The sequence below is a fragment of the Chelonoidis abingdonii genome, chromosome 3 (genome assembly GCF_003597395.2).
Source record: "Chelonoidis abingdonii isolate Lonesome George chromosome 3, CheloAbing_2.0, whole genome shotgun sequence".
NCBI lineage: Eukaryota > Metazoa > Chordata > Testudines > Testudinidae > Chelonoidis > Chelonoidis abingdonii.
This window is the reverse complement of record NC_133771.1, coordinates 140764282-140786753: the sequence shown is the minus strand read 5'-3', so window position 1 is coordinate 140786753 and position 22472 is coordinate 140764282. Positions and strand designations below refer to the sequence as shown.

At 40.2% G+C, this 22472-nt stretch overlaps 1 protein-coding gene across 2 annotated transcripts in view; it reads right to left on the bottom strand.

Annotated features, from left to right (window-relative positions):
* LGALS8 (galectin 8) overlaps positions 1–22271 on the bottom strand; it is a 29905-nt gene extending 7634 nt beyond the window's left edge. Inside the window, exons 1-8 of one of the 2 annotated variants that reach the window (XM_032775034.2) lie at positions 22123–22271; positions 19417–19557; positions 14694–14782; positions 13131–13341; positions 11793–11912; positions 10172–10228; positions 10066–10092; positions 8101–8189 (exon numbers count right to left, since the gene is read on the bottom strand). In XM_032775034.2, coding sequence (XP_032630925.1) covers positions 8101–8189; positions 10066–10092; positions 10172–10228; positions 11793–11912; positions 13131–13341; positions 14694–14782; positions 19417–19491 — 668 coding nt within the window. In that variant the 5' untranslated portion in view covers positions 19492–19557; positions 22123–22271. The remainder of the gene's footprint in view (positions 1–8100; positions 8190–10065; positions 10093–10171; positions 10229–11792; positions 11913–13130; positions 13342–14693; positions 14783–19416; positions 19558–22122) is intronic. The other variant, XM_032775035.2, reaches the window with a different exon arrangement.
* Positions 22272–22472: the final 201 nt, after the last annotated feature.

Below are 22472 nucleotides of genomic sequence, written 5' to 3'. Positions count from 1 at the left end.
CACTGAGCATCTGGTCACCCTATTTACATTACTAGTTGCTTTTTTTATGATGACACTCAACTTTACCTTTTGTGATGCCATCCTGGGATTTCCTTTTTCTATCTGCAGACTGCCAGTAGCTTCTGCACTGCTAACTTCTTCTTTACTCTTCCTGTGGCTCCTGAGACTCAGTTTCCACCTCTGCTTCTAGAGGTACTGTATTAGCCTGAACTAACTCTCTTGCTCCAGTTTTAGTAATTGGTGCTGCAGATTTTTTATTTTTGTCGGTTCCACCATGCCAACAGGGATGGAAACTGAGTTTTTGTTCTTCTCTAACACATCTCCTATCTCTTCGATGCTTTTCAACAGCCAACCATTGTCTGATTTATAGCTGTCCAGCGATTTTAGGCTGGCATCCACTTGCTCCTGCCAGCAATGTGCTTTCTTTCCTGCTTCCTCTACCTGGTACCTACACCGTTTTTAACTTTTTCTTTAACTCCTGCTTCTTTTGGAAAAGTACTGACCATTTCTCCGACACTACATGTAGCCAACTATTAAATTTTGAATAACCTTTTTTCTCTTATTCAAAGTTTGCTGGGCTTTTCTGAGTAACTTTCATTTTTTATTTAATTTCTTTCTCAGCGAACTTCAAGGCACACCCAGACATTTAACAGCTATTCCCTTCACCAGTTTAGCTTTTTGTTGTTGTTGTTGCTCTGTTTCTACATTAAACATCTTAATTACAAAACTCCATGGGTTACAATGCTCAGAAATCATTTTGCTATTTCTTAGTTGTACTAAACCTCCTTCATGTTCCTGAATGTATTTTTGGCAATGTTTTATTTAAAGCCATACTGTGGGTAACTCCAACCGACTCTACTTTTGCCGTTGCTCCACTCATCCTAACACGTCACACAGAACTCACTTCAATTCTAAAACACAGAATTTCACTTCACTATTGATCAGCCTATGTAATAAACTATATAATGAACACTTTGCTATTCTTTACTCTGAAACTGAAGGCGTCCCTTCACAGAAACAACAGGAAATACCTCAAGCCAGTTTTTACACTTAGTTCAATAAGTCCCAAGTAAATAATAGAGGAGTTGGGGCGCATTCCCCTCGCTTCCCCTGATGGCTTGTAGCTGATCAAGAGGTCTTTTTCCTCGGTCAGGACCTTCCAAACAACTGGGGGAAACTGAGGCAGATGGATCAGAGGTACAGCCCGGGAGAGCTGAGGGGACTGAAATAAGGTAGCTCAAACTGTACAAGTTCTGAGTTACTGTGGCCTTTTGGCAGCAAATAATACATAGATTTATCAACTTCCCCACCATAAATAGTGTGGGTCATCGGGCCCGATGCTACTGCTAAGATCTTATTGGTACTATTTCTTACAACGTCAGCCTTCAGCAAAGCCCCTTAAATGCACACATCACTTACTCTTTATCTTGCAAGATTAAATTCAAAACCCCTAAGCTAAAACTAAGTCAAACCACAGTACATAACAGGAAATACTGGGATCGCTGCCAAGAAGCAGTCACAGGAAATCAGGTTTCTGTGTTCTTAAGAGTGAGTAAGACACACAATCTTGTTCTCTAACTCTACCTCTTTACTTATGCCTCAGGTGAGATTCTCAGAGGTCTAAAGATGCCTGGAATCCCTGAAAATCCCCATTACACATACCTCAAGTCTCCTAGCTGGCTTACCAGTCTGTTGCCTGATTTAGGAGGTTAATGTTATTAATTTGGATAGTAAGGGGTTTTAGGCTCGTCAAATTTGTTTAAGGTTTTTGTTCTGAATTAGGCTTTACAGAGGACCCTTTGGGGTATGACAGAAAGCTCACACAGACAGATATAACCTTAACGACTTGTTATTAAGATAAATGAAGTTTTAATTAAATGGTAAAATAATCAGAGTTACAAAATTACAATTGTATTACTGCTCTTTAAAAAGGTACATGATATTATGCTATTATATGCTACAAAGCTTTGATTAATATCCTTACACCATTTCTTGATAAGCTGGTGGTGAGAGACAGGACTAGCGTCGCCTTTGGCGGCTCAGGTTCCATAATTCTTGAGTTAGAGGTGCGAAGCTTAGAAGAAACTAGAGCTAAGAGCTATCGAAGCTAACTTAGAGTTTATTTACTTAACTTAAACTTAAAATTAAAACCTAATAAACAAAACTAAGAACAAAAGTTTAGGGAAACCAAGCTTAGCCTAGTCCGCTTGGAACTTAGAAAGTTTAAAAAAAACCAAGTACAGGTCTTTTAGCAAGCACAGGTGTCTGAACCCTCCTTTTATGCCCCAACTTTATTTTTTTACCCACAAAAATGTAAGGGTATGCTTACTCCATAGGCTAGTATGTTTGAACACGTTGATGACATGTACATACATATTAATGACATTAGATTATATACACACTATTTTTGTTTTCCCGATTATTTTGGTTCTTTCCTTATGGTGTACCTGTTAAGTTTGAGTGTACAGCACATGTGTGTGTGTGTGTGTTGACTTTGCTATCAAGGTGAAAGTTCCCAGACATAGATATGCTAACTTTGCCTTAGCTCAACATACAGAATATGGCCTGCAGGTCCCTTGCATTACAGCCGAACTTACTTTAATATAAATTTACAAACCTATTACAATAAACCAAATACTTAAATTATAAGATATATGTATATGCGAGCAAACAGGTTAATCCTATAGGCTACAGTTGTTATGCTCATTAGGAACTTAGCAAGCATCAAAGTTGTTAAATCAAAAAATACCTACCTTGACATAAGTCCTAGCTGGAAAGATTGCAAATCTAGTGCCTTGATCCTGCAAGAGTCACTACACACGTACGTAATTGTTTGCTGGATTGGACCCTTAATTTTTCTCTTAGTTTGGTGTTCCTTTTTCCTGCTGCTCATCTTTTGTTGTGCATCATTTTTAAAAGAGCACATATATGTGTCTTCTGTCATAATGTCCATAGCATCACACTGAAAATTTGTTTCCTCCAACAGGAAGAATTGTTCAGTGCTAAATCCAGCAGATGCATATGTGAATCTCACATCGTTAGTAAATTAAGGCTAAACTGAGACACTCCCAGTATAGCTCTCTGTTTTCATTCTCCATTCTGAAATATTCAGTTTGGTTGAAATATTCCATGCCTAATCCTAACACAAAAGGTGAGATTATTCACGTTGTGCAGTAGCTGGAGTTCTTCAAGGTATGTATCCCTATGGGTGGTCCACTTAAGGTGCGCATGCACCTCCTGCACTTTTGATCGGAGATCGTCGGTACCAGTGCCCATTAGGCCCATGCATGCACCCTCCATGCAGCCTTATGCCCTATACTAAGGATATTCAGGGCTGCGTAGGTGAACCCCCTTAGTTCCTTCTCTACCACAAAGTCCAGCAGAGGAAACTCTAAAGCAATGGGGAAGGAGGGCTCGTGCACCTGAAGTGGAGCACCCATAGGGGGACACATCTCAAACACCAGTTACTATACAATGTGAGTAACCTCTCCTCCTTTGAGTAGTGGCCCTATGGGTGCTCTTCTGAAGGTGACTCCAGAGGAGTATTCCTGAAGGGAGAAGTGATCTTTGGAATAAAGTCTAATACTGAAGACAAAACTGCATTGCCAACTGCAACATCAACTCCAGAGGCATGAACCAAAGCACAGTAGTTTGAGAAAGTACGTACTGAGGTCCAGGTTGCAGCTCTGCTAATTTCAGTAACTAGAACATTCTTGAGTAATGCCATGGAAGTAGTTTGCAACCTTATTAGAATGGGCTAAAATTCTACAAGGAGACTGAATGCTGAGTCAATTGAAACAAAAAGAGTGTGGGACACTTTCTGAATGGTTTAGTTCTGTCCAAATAGAAGGCTAATACCCTTCTGACATCCAGGGTGTGGAAGGCAGCTTCCTTCCTTGTCTGACACAGTTTCAGTGGTGGTGGTGGTGGGGGAACAAAACAGGAGATGAATGATTTGAATGAATTGATGATATGAAATTCAGCCAACACTTGAGGTAAAAATGTAGGATGTGGTCACAACAAGACCTTTTCCTTGAACACTGTAAATGGGGGGAGGAGAGAATCTACCATTAAAACCCCCAGTTCTCCAACCCGCCTGGCAGAAGTAATGATCACCAAGAAAGCTATTTTCATTGATTGTTCAAGCAACAAACATATACTTACTGGTTCAAGCAGTGTTTCATAAGGCATAAGCACAAAGTTCAAGTCCCATATAGAGTATGTTTTCTAATTTGTGGAGAAAGATTCATCAGAACTCAGCAAGCAAGCTTGACACAGAGTGAGCAAAAATCGAAAAGCCTACCAGTAAATGAAAGGCTGCCATAGCCACTAAGTGTTCCTTGAAAGAACTTTCTTCCAGCAGGCAGCTGACCCACCAGGAAATATCTGTACCTGCTGTGGTCGGATTTGTGGTTCCAGAATCAGACTCAGGAGTCATCTCAGGGCCCATATGTAAATCTATGGTAGAGATCATCCTTTAATTGAGGGATCGCCAATGAATGAATGACAGAACTCCTAGTAAGAGCTGATTTTTTAAAAATTCCAACAGGTAGTCTAGGACAGTGGAAAGAAGAGCAGGTACACCAAAGGTAATATCTCCTTCCCTTCTGAAGTTAAGTATGTCGCATGGACTCCTTTCTACTGTTTAACAGCACATGTTGTACAGGAAGTGTCTAACCCCAAGAACCTTCAAGGAGCCATGCCTAGAGCCGAAGAACTTCCAGCTTGGGATGAAGTGTCTGACCAGCATCCTGCAATAACAGATGGGAACTGATTGGAAGTTGCCACAGTGGGCGAGAAGTAAATCAAATGAGACAAGGATAACAAACTTGTCTTGGCCAAGTTGGTCCAGTCAAAATGACCTTGTGCTTGTCCTGCTTGATCTTGTTGAGAACTTTCAAGAACAACAACACTGGTGGATAAGCATAAAGAAAGCCTTTTGTCCACAAAATAAGGCAGGCATCTGGAGAACGAGGATTAAGACCCACTCTTGAGCAAAACTTCTTTCACTTTGCTTTGGTTGAATTGGCAATAAGTTCCACTTCTGGAAATCCCCAGGTTAGAAATATGCTGTTGAGGACTCATGAATCCAATTCCCACTCATAATTCTGGGAGAGGTGCCTGCTGAGATTGTCAGTCATGGTGTTTTATATACCCAGAAGGTAAGAAACTGAGAAGAATATCTGGGTGCCACACGCCAATTGCAAAGTTTTATTACTTCAGCACAAAGTGAGGAGCAGTGTGTTCCACCCTGATGATTGATGTAGAACATGCAGGCCACATTGCCATGATCTTGATGGATTTGGCTTGGATTAGTGGCAGAAGTGGAAGCAAGCTGACTTCCCTCAACTCCAGAATGTTGATAGGCAGAACACTCTCTTGTGAAGACCATTTGCCCTGGATGATGTGAGTGCCAACATGCTCTCCCCATCCCAAAAGGGATATGTGTGAAATGATGATGGCAGTTGGAGGAGTTTGAAAGAAGACAATTCTGCACAGACTTTGAAGGTGTTATTCCATCAACTGAGCAAGTCCAGAACCCAACAAGGAATGGAGACCTCTCTGTTGAGATTGCTTATTGGTCTGTAGACTGTCCTGAGCCATCCCTGGAAACACTGGAGAGGTAATTTGGCATGCTGGGTCATGAAGACACATGCTGCCATATGTCCCGACAGCTGAAAACGACAGTTCCTTAACGAAATTTTAGCAATAAAATTCTATAGATTCACAAACCTGTCCACAGCTGTAACAACCTTTAGAGATGCTCCTATGAAATCTGTTGAACCTGGATCACAATGATCTTTTTGAGACTGATCTGTAGGCCATAAATGTGAAGCAAGGACTTTGTCATTTGTATGGCCAATAGAACCTTCTGATTGGCTACTCGGGCTGATTCCTATCATCGAGATAAGAGAAGACAGTTATGCCTAAGAGACAGATGAACAGCCACAACTGCCGGGGCCTTTGAGAATAGCCTAGGTGCACAGGAGAGGCTAGAAGGGAGCATGCTGTAAATCAAAGGAACCTATTGCGAGAGGGGTGAATTACAATGTGGAAAAGTGTCCTGAAGGCTGAGATATGCAAACCCATCCCTGGAATCTAGAGAGGGAGTTATACCTGCAATGATCACCATCTTGAATTTCTGTTGTTTCTGCTAATACTGGCCTTCATCCCCCATTCTTTCTGGGGACAATAAAGTACTTGGAATAAAACCCTTTTCCCCCTGTGCTGAAGTGGAACTGGTTCTGTGGCTCCTATGCATAGGAAAGCAGCAACTTCCTGACTCAGGAACTGATCATGAGATGAGTCCCTGAAGAGGGATCGCGAAGGAGGGCGGGAAGGAGGGATGGACATGACATTGATGGAATAACCTCAACGTTAAGATCTCCAGAACCCATACGTCAGATGTTATGTTCTCCCATGCAGATTGAAATTGGGAGAGGTGGTATCCAAAAGGGGTAAGAAGGATAGAATAATGCTGCAGTAAATCTATGTGGAGTGAGTGGTTCAGACTCTTGACCAAGCCATCAAAACTGATGCTTGGATGACAGGGTAGCTGGGATGAAGTAGCTATGGCAGCAGCAGTTGTCTTTTTTGAGTATCCAGGGCTCTTGGCCGAGAGTTTAGGTGAACTACAGAAGCTAGAAAAATGAGCTGGGTGAGATCTCTGATGTCTGAGACTAGCTAAACTTTTTGTTTGCAGGCGTATAGATCCCAGTGGTTCTAAGAGTACACTTGAAGTCTTTCAAGGTGTGAAGGAAGTAGTTGGTAGACTCCAAAAAACAATGTGACCATCCAAAGCATTGGCCAGTGGGAGCCGCGATTGGCTGGACCTGCGGACGAGGCAGGTAAACAAACCGGCTCAGCTCACCAGGGGCTTTCCCTACACAAGCAGCGACCCCAGTTTGAGAAACACTGATCCAAAGGAAGGTCCTCAAGAGTATTATCTACAGTACCTCCATAGGGAAGCCTAACAACTGGAGCTATGTTGCTTGTTGCATCATGATCACAGTGGAAATGCAACTGATACTGCTGCATGGTCCATCTACGGAGGCTTGCAATGATGTTCTCACTAAGAGCTGATCCTCCTGGCTGATGGTCTTGAATTGCTCACAATGCGCCTCTCATAGATATTCAGTAAAGGTGTTAAATTTATTGTAGTTCAAATAATCATAGCTTGACATAAGTGCCTGATCATTTGCTGAGGAGTAATCCTTACAACCGAAAAGGTCGAGCTTCTTCTGGTCCTTATTGTAAACAGATTTAGCTTAGTGTTGGCTATCACACTTATTAGCCGCTTCCACTATCCAAGTCTGTGAACGATGAGAGAATAGAAACTCAATCTCTGGCTGGGATGTAGGGTTTTTTGTGGTGTTTTTTTTTTTAAATAAGCATGCTTTACAAGTGATGCTGTCACTGGAGTCTGCCAGATGGTCTCAGAAGGATACAATAAAGCTTCATTGATCAGAAGGGCTACACATGTGGATTAAGTATGGAAAATGTCCAGGAATTTATTATGGGAATCCTGGACCTCTTCTAAGGTGATTGGATGCACTGAATCAGTGATGCATTTCATCAGCTCCTGGATCTGTCTGAAGTAATCTGCCATGGAAGGTGAGGTTTTCACAACTGAAGCATCATGAACATGTGTCAAACAGGGCTGCATGAAGACTGTACTTTCCATCATTTGTATTTGGTTGGTTGATAAGTTTTGTCAACATGTTACAAAACTGTGATGGTTTTGTAGAGCTGAACATATGTTTTAAACTTAACAGCTATGGCCCTGAACAGCCACAGGGTGCAGATCTCCTAAGTAAAAAAAAAAAAATTTTTTTAAACAGTCACTTGTCAGAGTAGAACTTTAAGCTGACTCAGGAGCAGTGCTGATAGACTCCTGAGACAGCTACATCCAGATCTCTTCAGATGGACAGCCTGAGCTGGGTTGAGGATCTCTGTCCTCTGGGCAGGTGCAGCAAGTAGGGAAGAATCAGCCTTTATGAGAAAGTAACTCAGCTATTAAAAACAGTAGTAATGAATGACAATATTACATGTTACAATTTGATCTGCTACTAGGATGTAAGAGCATTGCAATTTACTGACCTGTTTGAGTTTTTATTCACTTCTCCTTTGATGGCAACTGTCCGTCCAGGACGAAGTGCAGAATTAAGCCTGGCAATGTAAGGAACCACCTGAAAAGGCAAACATGCTCAGAGTTCTAGCCTATGGCTTTAAACATATATTCTGATGACCCCCATCAGACACCACCCTGCTGACAGTCTCTGCTTTTGTATTTTTTAAGTAATCTGAACATGTTTACTTGCGTCGTCTTCAAATTTTTCATGTCTTTTAATAAATTATCTTCACCCACCACTGGGATGATCTAGTTATGGGGGGAAGGCAAATAGGCATGTTCATTCCATGATCTTTTATTCAGTATTTATACTTAATTTTTAAAATCTTTTGGATAACAAATGGTGTCTTTAAAATACTCCAGACAGATGGTACATGCAGCTTCATCCAGGAGACTTTCCCTGGGGTTTTCTGCAGTCATGGCTACCACTAGACAGTGCAACAGAGTAAGTTTCATTTTCCTGAGCTCAGAAATATGTCCTGCCTGCAACAGCAACTGGGTGTTTCCCTTCCTGGAACTGACTTATGCTATTTACTGAGCTGGAACAAGCCTATTGTTAACATTACAGCCCTGGAGTTGTGAAAAATGTACCAATAGGCCTCTGATTCTCCAATCAGCCCCCTGCCCTGGTGTGGACAGTCCCTAAGGCTTCACATGGGCATCATCATCTGCCTGAGATGATGAGCCTGCAGATACAGGGTGTGCGTGTCAAAGGAGTGGTATTAAATTCACAGGCTAAAAACTTGTCTAAGCTGCAATCAGTGCTTCAAAGGCTTCTCTGGCTCAACTGAAAGGGACTTTAGTGCCAGTAGTGTTGCCAACTCTCATGATTTTATCACAAGTCTCATGATATTTTACATGACTATTAAAACCCCAGCTTCTGGAAGCACGTGATTAGGTGAGAATCTTGCAACTCCTCTCCATGCAGAGCCCTTAGGCCTACAGCCCTCATGATGTACAGAAACTCCTTAATATACTATTATTCCTCTAACAGTCTGGGCCCTGGACATGTTCCAGGCACAGGCCATTGTTGCTGATATCAGAATTAAGGATTTGTGCAACTAAGATGAATGTACGAAGTGTAGTGTGTACAGTTTTCAGTAGAAGGTACTTTTCTGGGATGGGCACCAGCCCATTGACAATGATTGATTTCAGGAGTGCGTAGCAAGGTATTCCCTTTAAATTCATATTTCCTTGCTTTTAAGGGTTGGAGCTGTGGTGGGAATCTGCACTTGAGCAAGCTTATCTGCCTTTTAGATAAGTTTTTGTGCACAGGATTAAAATTTCACCCATTAATTCAGGCCATGCCCACACTAGCGAGCTTCCAGCGGCACATCTATACCCATACAGCTGTGCCACAGTAAGATCGCTTGTGTAGCCACTCTATGCTGACAGAGAGAGCTCTCCCATTGACATATTAAAATCACCTCAGCAAGTGGAAGTAGCTATGTCAGTGGGGAAGCTCTCCTGCCAACATAGTGCTGTGCACACTGCCACTTATGCTGCCAAAACTGAATTTTTTGGTTCAGTGGCAGTTCAATTAAAAAAACAATCAGTTTGGGTCAAACCAAATTTTTCAGAATTTTCAGTAATTTGAAAAAGTCCATTCTGGATCTGTTCCACAGCAGAGGTTTAAACTTGGGTCTACCCCATCCCAGGTGAGCTGGGCTAAATGTTAAAAAGGGGGGGAATGGGAGACACCTACTCCTCTGACCATTTTATGAACAGCCAAAACTATTTGTGTCAAATTTGCAAATAGTTTCAGGTCAGGACTTGATTACAGCCTATAAGCACCTACATGGGGAACAATATATAATGATGGGCCTTCAATCTAGCAGAGAAAGATGTAATATGATTCAAATGGCTGGAAGTTGAAGCTAAACCAATTCAGATGTTTTAATATTTGCAATTTACATATATAAAGCAATACTTACAAGTTGTGAACCATCAGGGATTTCTCCCTACCAAAAAAAAAAAATTAAGTTAACTAGACCATCAAAGAATGGGAAGATCACATAACCACAGTATATGCATATGTACATTTTCTGACTTCATCTTTGTTATTCCTAAAGATGATGGCTGAGAGCCTTGCAAAGACTGCAGAGAAAAGATATTTAGAGATCACTGCTCACATATACTAGAATTCTGATTCTAAACTAAGTTTGTTAGAACTGTACGCAAAAATGTGTGGCTTTAGACTACTATGGAAATCCCGTGACTGTGGTTAAAAGTTATTCAAAAGACTGTCTAGTGCAGAAGTGGGCAAACTATGGCCCGTGGGACCTTCCTACCTGGCCCCTGAGCTCCTGGCCCAGGAGGCTGGCCCCCAGCCCCTCCTCTGCAGTTCCCCCTACCCCGCAGCCTCAGCTCGCTCCGCCGCCAGCGCAATGCTCTAGGCAGCGGGGCTGCGAGTTCCTGGGGCAGCGCGTTCCTGGGGCAGCGCAGCTGCAGAGCCCTGCCTGTCCTGGTGCTGCGCGGTGGCGTAGCAGGCTCCAGCCAGGTGGTGCGGCTGCCCTTCCTGGCGCTCTGGGCAGCGCGGCTGTAGCACCACCAGCCACTGGTGCGCCAGGGTGTGTGGTAAGGGGACAGGTAGCAAGGTGGGGCTGAGCTTCACCTCCAGGGAGGGATGGGGAGACCCTCACCTGCCCCTTCATATCTGGAGAGTCTGTGGGGCTTTGCATGTCTCCCCTGTGTAATAAACAGATCTTGTCTTCTATACTGGGTTGTGCAGGAGACAGACTGAGCCGTTCCCTCCCATTGGTTCACCTTCAACAGATTTGGCAGTTTGTCTGAATCAATTAGGAGAAAGCACTGTGCTTCTCCATATTATCTCAAAGCATTGCCGCTTAGCCAAAGGGTGACTCAAAACTCAAAAAGGTATATTCACCATCTAATCAGCCAAGTTAGAGTTATTTTGGTCGATAAAGTAAGGTCACATATGCAAGTAAACACTCTGTAAAGAGTTCTAGCTCTGTCTTAGTGCAAGTGTTTGGAAGTAGATTATTTTGGGAAAGATGCTCCAGGGATCATTTTGAAGTACAAGCAGCTGAAAGTTCTGGTCTTCATCTCTAAGGAGGGTAAATTACACATGCCTATTGCTGCGTACAATCTAGAATGACCAGACAGCAAGAGTGAAAAATCAGGACAGGGGGGTGGGAGGTAAGAGGGAACTATATAAGGTAAAGTCCCAAGTATCAGGACTGTTCCTATAAAACTGGGACATCTGATCACCCTAATACAATCTGTTTTTCATATTAACTGTGATGTAAGTGTGTAGGCTGGGCTTCCCTCCCCAACACAGAAGGTTCAAATCCAAAATAGAAAAAAAAAAAAAAAAAAAAAGACATTCTGACACTGCGCAGAGGAATGACTAGCTGTAGCTCTAGTTAAGACTCAGAGCTGTACAGTGTAACCCTGGTTATAAGACATTTAAGGAACAAGACATTCAGATAACATTTTGGGGGGATGAATAGGGGAAGAAATCATTATACTGGATATGTCAGGAAACATTACTGCACTTCTATATTGAAGTTCATATAGATTTTTACTTCTGTGTTACTTCATTTTCACTGTTGATATCTTACTTCAGTACAGCATAACGTGAAGTAGAAAGACATAAGGAAAAGCAACCTAAAATTAGCTATCCAATTCAGCCACTTACATTATTAGAAATAAACTGTATAGTCTGAATCTGTACTTTCCCATATATCCCGAGTGTATCTATTCTTTCCAGGTTAATTCTGTGGTTGTACAGCAGCAAATGTTTTTCATTTACAGACACCTAGAGAGGCAGAAAAAGGCAGAAATGTACTGATATCTTAAATAGTATTTATATACTCAGCATAAGATCACTACTAAACCTTTGTTTCCTCTCAATTTTACTCAGTCATGTTTTGTTTTAGCTTCTTGCTTTGGAACATGCCTTTGACAAAGAATTTAGGTTTAAATTCATTTTCTTTTCCTTCACATTTTGCAATTGAAATAGTGAACATTGTGGGTAATATGATAATCATGGTTAAGTTGCATGAAGTCTATTGACTGTTTTGGGGGTTGATTTTGTTGGCTTACCTTGTAATCACTGAGTTCATTTCTTTTTCTTAATATGTTATGTTTAAATAGTCCCTTCTCCCCACCCACACACAAACACTTCCCTTTTTCTATTAGCGCCACACCAAAATGATCCTACCACACAACTTCACTAGTGTTACTTGAAATGAATATGGTCATCTGTTTCCTTAACTAAAGAACTACAACACAGTCCTTGAGTACTGTGGAGAGAGCTGTACTCCAGCCACTCTGAAAAGCCCTGGAGATATAATCCAAGAGAAGACTAGATGGACTAACCAGGAATTAAACAGCTAGAGACAGAGATATTGTTTTCTTCCTCCTCCAGAACAAGGTTAAAGTACACCATGGTTCACGGGGTTTGGTAGAGAAACAGAAATACTTGCCTAGTTGTGTTTCTTTACAATAGTATGGAATATTTAATGGCATTCTATAAAGAAACATTTGTACTTAGGTTTTGATATTGCATCTCTCATCATATTTTGATTCTCTCAGCACATCGCCATTTGATGACATATGGACTATAAACTTAGAGCTACACTCGTCTTATCTCAATCAGACAGAGCTGGACAAATATTTGTTTCTCTTTAGTGCTTCCTCTGACCCAGAGAGCAGTGTCCAGCACTCTTCTGTGTGCAGGAAGGCTGCTGTGTTCAGGAGAAGCCATTTTACACATGGGAAAGGGTGGGGTTGTGTAACAGCTAGTATAATCAGGAAGATATTTGCTCCCTCAACACACAACTTTCCAGGTACAAGTATATAAAAGTAAAGGCCTGCATTACTCAAGAATGCCCCTCTTTCAGGGAAAGCCTATAGTTTCCGTTTGTAATCAAAGTTTACATAGCAGTAAACAATACTGACACTGAAGCTTCCAAATTAGTTTGCATTTATGGCATGACAAGTGGCTAAATATTCACCTTCCTTAGGGACTCACCTGGAATTTATCCTTCAAAACCATAAAGACAATCTTAAATGGCTTCCCTTTTTGAAAAGGCATATGATAAGTGATCTCCTCCCAGCCCCATCTTTCTTTTTCCAGAGTGTTACAGATTATGGAGCCCGATCTTTTGAAGCGGGGATTGAAGTGAAAGGCCACATCAGCACGAGGTTTTGTGCTATTGCCACACTGGAAGTCTACCTGGAACCTGACCACAAATTAAAACACACATTCATTTCAGCTCATCCACAAGTATTCTCTCAACAGTTTCAAATATCTAATTACATTTTGGTTGTTAATACAAAAACTTTGCATTAAACCCAGTTATGGTGATTACAAAACAATTAGATGTAAAAAACAGAAGTGATACATATATAATACTAATTTATGACTAACCAAAAATGGGAAGATTTTTAAAGGCACAATGGGCGGTTATGCTCCTAGCTCCCACTGAAAATCAACAGGAGATGGGTGCCTTACTCATGTGTTTTCAAAAATCTTCCCCTTAATCTATTACTGAGAACTAGAATAACTTATAAGCATTTCTCAGGTGCTAATCACCATAACATCTGAGCACTTCATAACTTTAATAAATTAATCCTCATTACCCCCCTAAATAATCCCCATTTCCATTTTAAAGATGGGAAAATAAGTTAAATGACCAAATTCACATCGGAAACTTGTGGAAGAACAGGTAATAGAACCTAGATCTCAATTCCCTATCCTAGACCTTAGCCACTAGATCATGCATCCTCCCCCTATTTGAAGTCTGATTTTTTCAAGTGACAACACTTTTATTATTTCAGATACTGCCCTTAGAGAAAAACAGTTTCTGGATCATAAGAAGCTGAATATGATCAAAAGGAAGAGGAAACAAAGAGAGCCAACTGGCAAGACAAAAAAGGTGGGCAGAGTGCAGGGAGCAAGGTGAGGGGTGAGTTACTCTCTCTAAATTTCACCTTGAAACCTTTATTTACTCCTTAGCTTCCTATTAACACACACAAATTCAGCATTATGTGACACTACCGTACATATTCAGAGCATTTTATAAATCAACATATTCTATAAGTGTCTATGGTAGGGTGACCAGATGTCTCGATTTTGGGGTCTTTTTCTTATATAGGCTCCTATTAACCCCCACCCCCATCCCAATTTTTCATGCGTGCTGTCTGGTCACCCTAGTCTATGGTGGCAGTTCTCAGTTTTTAAATATAAATTAAAGATTTAAGTATTGTCACTTTGAAATATCATATTAATTACTTTTTCAAAACTGAAAAATATTTGTTACTGAGGCTGAGAGTTTGTTTTCAAAGATTTCAGTCATTTTCACACAACTTGGGATCTGATCCAATGTCCATTACAGTAATGAGCCTCTCCACTGACAAAAGCAGGATCATGTTTATAATGTCCCAAGTTTATGACAGAAAAATTAAAACATTTCCAATGGATGTGTATCCCGCAAGCTATGAAAAGCCGTTTAGTTGGGTTTTGATCAGCTTGCCTCCTCAAAGGCTCATTCACAATATAACCTCTTGAAAGTCAGATGGCTTTAGACATTACCTGTCGGAATCATCGGGAACACTTCCCTGTATTACAACTAGTTCTCCAGGAAGAAGACCACTAAGGATTGTCCCAGTGTATGGAATAACCTGTGAGAAGGAGGGGAAAATATAATGTATTCAAAATAACATTTGGGGATGTTTAGGTAAAAAAGAACAAAGAAAACAAAACCAATATAGCAAAATTTCTAGTTTTATCTAATGATTTGGAGAGCAAGATTTTTTAAATAACATAACAAGACAGATGGCCAAACTGGCTAAAAAAACACTGTGGTTTAAAGGGGGAGTGAAGGCAACTATAAAAAATACAATAAAATAAGAAATGTAAGAAAGGGAAAGTTGATAGTAATGGATATAAAACAACCTAGAAATTGATAAGGGAAGCAAAGAAACACGGAAAAATATATGGCCTGCAGAGTTAAGGAGAATTTAAAAAAAAAAAAAAAAAAAGGTTTTTTTAAGTACATTAAGAAAGGGAAAGTTGATAGTAATGGATATAAAACAACCTAGAAATTGATAAGGGAAGCAAAGAAACACGGAAAAATATATGGCCTGCAGAGTTAAGGAGAATTTAAAAAAAAAAAAAAAAAAGGTTTTTTTAAGTACATTAAGAACAAAAAGAATTATGATGATCGTATTAGTCCACTACTAAATGGAAATGCTAGAATTATCAATAATAATGCAAAAATGGCGGAAGGGTTAAATAAACATTTTTGTTCTGTATTTGGGAAAAAAACAAATGATGTAACAAAAATGATTAGGGGTATGGAACAGCTTCCATATGAAGAGAGATTAATAAGACTGGGATTTTTCAGCTTGGAAAAGAGATGGCTAAGGGGAGATATGATTGAGGTCTATAAAATCATGACTGGTGTAGAGAAAGTAAATGAGGAAGTGTTGTCTACTACTTCTCATAACACAAGAACTAGCAGTCACCAAATGAAATTAATAGGCAGCAGGTTTAAAACAAATAAAAGGAAGTATTTCTTCATGCAACGCACAGTCAACCTGTGGAACTCTTTGCCAGAGGATGTTGTGAAGACCAAGACCATAACAGGGTTCAAAAATGAACTAGATACATTCATGGAGGATAGGTCCATCAATGGCTATTAGCCAGGATGGGCAGGAATGGTGTCCCTAGCCTCTGTTTGCCAGAAGCTGGGAATGAGCGACAGGGGATAGATCACTTGATGATTACCTGTTCTGTTCATTCCCTCTGGGGCACCTGGCACTGGCCACTGTTGGAAGACAGGATACTGGGCTACATGGACCTTTGATCTGATCCAGTAGGGCTGTTTTTATGATGTAGTCATTTCATATGCTAACACTTTCCATTCTACTAGTATCTCAGGAGGATGTTAAATAGTAGCTACTAAAAGTCAGGTTTCAGAGTAGCAGCCCTGTTAGTCTGTATCCGCAAAAAGAACAGGAGTACTTGTGGCACCGTAGAGACTAAAAAATTTATTTGAGCAAACCGGACAGTCTGTACACAAACAAATTAATGGACACAAGTCTGACATCAGGAATCATAACACTCAGAAACCAGTAGGAGAACACTTTAACCTTTCTGGTCATTCAATGACACACCTGCAGGTGGCAATTCTGCAACGGAAAAGCTTCAAAAACAGACTCCAAGGAGAAACTGCTGAGCTGGAATTGATATGCAAACTAGATACAATCATCTTAGGTTTAAATAGGGACTGGGAATGGCTGAGCCATTACTAACATTGAATCTATCTCCCCTTGTAAGTATTCTCACACTTCTTATCAAACTGTCTGTACTGGGCTATCTTGATCATCACTTCAAAAGTTGTTTTTTTTCTCCCCCCTTACTTAATTGGCCTCTTAGAGTTGGTAGGGCAACTCCCACCTTTTCATGCTCTCTGTATGTGTATATATAACTCCTCAATATATGTTCCATTCCATGCATCCGAAGAAGTGGGCTGTAGCCCACGAAAGCTTATGCTCAAATAAATTTGTTAGTCGCTAAGGTGCCACAAGTATTCCTGTTCTTTTTACTAAAAGTCAGACATTTTTAAAACAGCAGGTCAAGATAATTTGACACCAGAATTTTAAAAGAGCCAGATGAGGAGCTCACTGGACTGCTAGTCTTAGCACACTATGAAAGTTCCAGAAGATTGGATAAAAAGCTAATGCTGTGCCAATTTTTTAAAAGGGTAAACAGGATAACGCAGATAATTATAGGCCTCTCAGCCTGACATCCATCCTGGGCATGATAAAGGGGCAGTTAATATGGAATTAAAGGAAGGTTATATAATTAATGACAATCAGCATGGGTTTATGGAAAGTAGATCCTGTCAACTAATTTATTTATTTTTTATTATTGGATTACAAGTTTGGTTGATAAAAGGTAATAGTGTTGATGTAATATAATTAGACTTCTGTAATACCATTTGACTTGGTATTGCATGACATGATTAAAAAAATAGAACAATATACAATTAAGATGGTACACACTAAAAATTAAAAATTGGCTAACTGATAGGTCTCAAAATGTAGCTGTAAATGGGGAATCATCAAGTGGGTGTGTTTCTAGTGGGTTTCCGAAAGAACTGGTTCTTGGCCCTATGCTATTTAACATTTTTATCAATGATCTGGAAGAAAACATAGAACCACTGATAAAGTTGATAGATGACACTAATTGGAGAAGTGGTAATAATGAAGAGGACAAGTCACACATATACAGCTATCCAGATCGCTTGGTTGGCCAGGCACAAGTACAGCTCAGAGTCACACACACGGCTCCCTGTCCCAGTCTTGTCTAAACTATCCCAATTCTCCACCACATTGTCCCTTCATCAGATCTGTCCCTCCTCAGCAGCTTTCCCTGCTTCCCAATGATTCCCACTTCCAGTCTCTACCCTCAGCTTCTTATCTGATCTGAGTCTCCCCCCTCCCATATCTACTGGTTCCCAGTCCCCTCATCCCTACTCAAACAGTCCCAGGTCACCCCTCCCCCACCATTCCCAGTTTCCTGCTCCTCTTCATCAACCTCCAATTCCAATTTCTGTCCTGACCCCTTCTGGTTTCTTCTCTCAATCTATTCTCCCTGCCCCTCCGCAGGTCCAGATCTTGTCCTCATCTTGAATTATGCAGCTTCCTCCTCTATTCTGCTCCTTGCTCTCAGTTCATGTACCCATCCTTTCATAGCCCATAGCCACAACTGCAAGTAAAGTCCAGCTCAGTCCTGGACTGGAGCATGCACCGTATGGACAGAAATTTCTAGAAATGTAGCTCTTAATATCTAAGAAGTCTATTGAGCATGTTCAATCTGAGATTTTTCAAAGACTCATAACTTGGCCAAAATTGAGCAGATTTTCATGAGAAGGCAAAAGGCACATCCATTACACAAAAGCTACTCCTCCACCCCCCGCCATATTTCAAGTTCCTGCTCCAAAGCATGGACTTCCAAAGAAAACAGAACGGCCACTGACACATCCTCGAATACCAAACATTCCAGTACTTCTGCAACAGCGTGGGCCTGCTTCCGCCTGTATGCCCTTGCATGCATGATAATACTGGACAAAAATATGTCTGGTACAGGACAGGGACAAACTTTTCCAAAATTAGGACTGTCTGGCTTAAAAGTGGATGAATGGCCTGCCTGAAAGAAAAGATCACCAGAATCTTTTAACATGGGCAAAATAACACTTTTTCCACTAGCCTCATTCATGGAAACAACTAAACCATTTTGGCTGAAATTTTCTAGAAAACTTCAAGCTGAGTTAGACACCTAGCAAGGAAAATTTTACCCCAGTCAACGTATGACAAAGCTATAAGCAACTGAAGACAGGTTTCAGAGTGGTATCTGTGTTAGTCTGTATCAGCAAAAACAACGAGGAATCCTTGTGGCACCTTAGAGACTAACATTTATTTGAGCATAAGCTTTTGTGTGTTCTAGCCCACAAAAGCTTATGCACAAATAAATGTGTTAGTCTCTAAGGTGCCACAAGGACTCCTTGTTGTTTCAACTGAAGACAGTGTCTTCTACTGAGAAGTGTGAGGCAACCTTCATAAGAGGCAGTGCTATCAGTTTCGCCTGTAACATAGACTCGTATGTATTTTTATTGGAGGGTGCTATTCCCTTCATAGTTAAGTTTAAAAATAGCTTCCCATTCAACTTCCTCCTTTACATAACAAAAATCAAACCAATACACTAATACAGCTTCTATAAGAACAAAGTCATGAAACCCATACAAACCTAGAACTACAAAATAATAAAGAACAACACAATGCTGGGTTCAGCCCCAAAAAGAATATGGAAATTATGAAGAAGAATAGGGAAGATGTATGTAGTTGTTCTGCATGCCAAAAAGCCCAACTCTGTCTCCTATCCAAAACGTATGGCTAAGTGCTCCACCTGATTAAGTCTCACATTTCCATTGAGACGGGGTAATGCTGACAGCACAATGATAAGACTTGTGATACTCCAAATTTATGATTGCTCTCTCCTTTTTGGAAATACTGTACTTTAACTTTGAAGATACACACAGCTCCAAGTCCCTTACCCCTATTAACAGGAACTGTACTGAAAGCAGCAGGTGTTACTCTCATGTGCATGAGACATTTGGAGATTTCTCAATATTCCTATCACCACACAAACAGCACACAGTTCTGACTAGTTGACATGTAAGAGCAAAGTCCCTTGGGATAAAGCTGCCCAATGTTTTCAGGGAGAAGCTGTTTACACGATGGGGAATTACCGGGTTATGGATTATCTTCTGCAGCTGGTCCAACGGCATCGTCTTCCCTGCTTCAGCCAAGTCTGTTGGCTGCATGTGACCAGCGATGGATTTTGAATATAGTTAAATTTCTCAGTTTTGTTGGCACTGAAGAAAGGATCCCTTTGGAAAACCAAAATTAAGTTTTAATTAAAAACCTAAATGAAGTAATCCTTGTTCAGCCTTCAAAATATTAAATCTTCTTCATGTTTTTTGACATACTAATGAAAATGTTTTAACAGGAATTTGCTGGCTTAATGTTACAGTTTCTACAAGATATGAAAATTAAGTGCTTAGTTGTCCCAGTAAGACATACCCCTTACCATAGGGCAGTGTGGACATAGCTACAAAGTTGGCTTGAGAGCTCTGGGAATAATTGGTTCTCAAGAGATAAAATCTCTCCCACAACTCCCCACTGTGCCTGGGAAGTGTGGACAATGCACAGCCCTTAAGTATGGTTCACCATTCTCCTTTCTACACAGCTGCCTAGATCTTCATGTTAGCATGGAAACTGTGGGAGAAGAACGAAGTCACAGTCCCACAGAGAAGCTGAGGAGTGGTCCCTGCACTCAGGGACTGCAGTTGTTCCTGATCTTTATGTGGGAGTGCAAGTGGGGAAGGCTCTTTGTATGTTCCTACCTCCTACACAAGAGCCAAGCAAAATTTAGTTTGAAAAAAGCAAGAGAGCAATTTTATTTTCTTCTTTTGCTAATTCCTAACTCTCCTGAGGGAGAGTCTGTAGGCTGACCTTTGCTCTCTCCTGACCAATCAAAAGGCCATGGGTTCTCTTACCTTTGATAATGTGGTGAAAAGACTAGCAAATACCACAACTGAGAAGCAAAGTTTCTGTTTTCTATGTCCTTCAGCATATACAATCCTAGATATCAATGAATAGCTCAAGGACAGTACTGACAGAGTCACTGAACAGATAGCAATGAACAGCAATGAAACTACAGCTTCTTAGTGTATCCTGTACTCAGCAACCCCTCCCTTCTTCAGAAGGACATCCCACAGTGACCAGAATGTAATACCCAAATGTAAACCTACAAACAATAATATTATTTATACTATTCTATTATGCAAACAGGCTATTTCATTTAAGCAGACTTAGTGGGGCCTACGTTTGCTGTATCACTGCCTGATATTTGTTACAATATATTTAACCAATCAGAACAAAGTAACTATTGTACTCCTGCATCATGATTTATTTACTTCAGTCTCTCAGTGGAGGTGTGGCCTACTGTAACTTTATTATATTTTAATTTTTTCTATATTTTATTATGTGGCAACAAAATACTTAATTCTTCTATAGGGTTGTTCACCCACCAAAGCAATTTATAAAGGCAAATATCATTAGCCTCATCTTAGAGATGGGGAAACAGGCACAGAAGAGGGATGATATTCCCAGTACAGAGTAACCTAGTAGAAGAGCCAGAAATGGAACCAGATCTTATGACTCTTAATTTGGTAGCCTATTCACTGGACCATGCTGCTCCTTCCCATGACCTGTGACACCAAACTAGACTTCATTAAAAAAAGAGGACTCTGGGACTACAGAAAATGAACAAGCTTGAAAATTCTGTGGCATATGTACAAACTGGCATAGCTAAAAGATATTAAGTGTAAAAGCCTGTGATGCATTTGAAATCTTGGCAGTGTTGCAGGATGCCTCGGATGGTGTGGCAATTTCATACCATGAAAGTGGGGAATAACATGGAGAGAAAGTTGGAATATTTCTGTATTTTTGGAATGAGGGAATGGTATACAATTGCTGGGCTCTACTTGTGGGCAGGGATTCAGTGATAGAAATGCACAGCAGATGCCCAAGTTTTCAACAGAGAGAAAATTACTTGCAATATTCATTAAGCTAAAGTCTCCAGACAATACTGAAACTGGTGAGCTGCATTATTTTTATTTCTAAACATGGAGCAGGACTGAAGTTAAGGTTTTCTAAAACTGGGAAACACATGCAGTTTTTCTGCTCCAAAATGAAAAAAAAAATTGTAATACCTTTAAATGTCACTTTGATGTAATAATATCTCACTAACTCCAAAATATTCCTGGTAATAAACACCAAACAGGCAGATAATCCTGCCATTCACTATAGTCAGTCAAATGATCATTCTCCATGAGTTTTAAGAATTACTTTAAGAGATGTGGCCAGGTTAATTTAAACCCAAACCACAGATATTGTCGGGGGTTTTTTTTTTTTTTTTTTTTTTTAAAGTTTTACATAAAAACAATACTAAGAGAAATATCCCCTTTTTTAAAAGAAATCAGTGCAGTAAAATTAATTTATTTTGGATATAAAGGTTCCCCGTACTTTCCAAAATTGTGCTAGTACATCAGAACTAGAAAGTGAAGATAGACTGTATAAAGTGAAATTGACTCATTTGAGACGAACCTAAAAAGTAAACAAAATAAGACCAGTGTAAAACAAATTCGTTTTTAAAGGTTTAAATTTGAATAATCAGAAGTTTTTAATAACACGAAGGCATATTTTTAAAATATGATTTTAACTCTGCAGGGTCCTTTTAATTGTCTAGTTCTTATTTCTTTTGTATGGTCCCTTCAATGGAGTCAACCCTTTTTTCTGTATTCAAATACATCTGCGTTTTTAAATTTCCACAGTTTTTTTCCTGAAGGGATATTGTCAATCTGTTTAAATCATATTTAATTTATGCTTACCTTTGTAACGAATAACCTCTTCAGAGCTACAAACCGAAATCTGACTGTAAATCAAATATATGTTTCCATTACGATCAGCAGTGAATTCATTTAGCTGGTCACTCTGCTTGCACAGTACAAATGGTTCCTCCACTTCTATTTCCTGGTTCTCATGCACCAACACAATGACATCACCACATGTACCCTGCTCTGAAAGCCTCCTCCCCAGGCATTCCTTAAAGAGCCAGTGTGTGGTTGCCTGCTGATAACGTAGCTTTATTTTTGGCTGTTCTGTTTGCACCACATGTGGATTACTGTTTAAAACTGTCTTTTTGAAACAAATTGCTTTATTCTTTTTAAACTTCATTTTC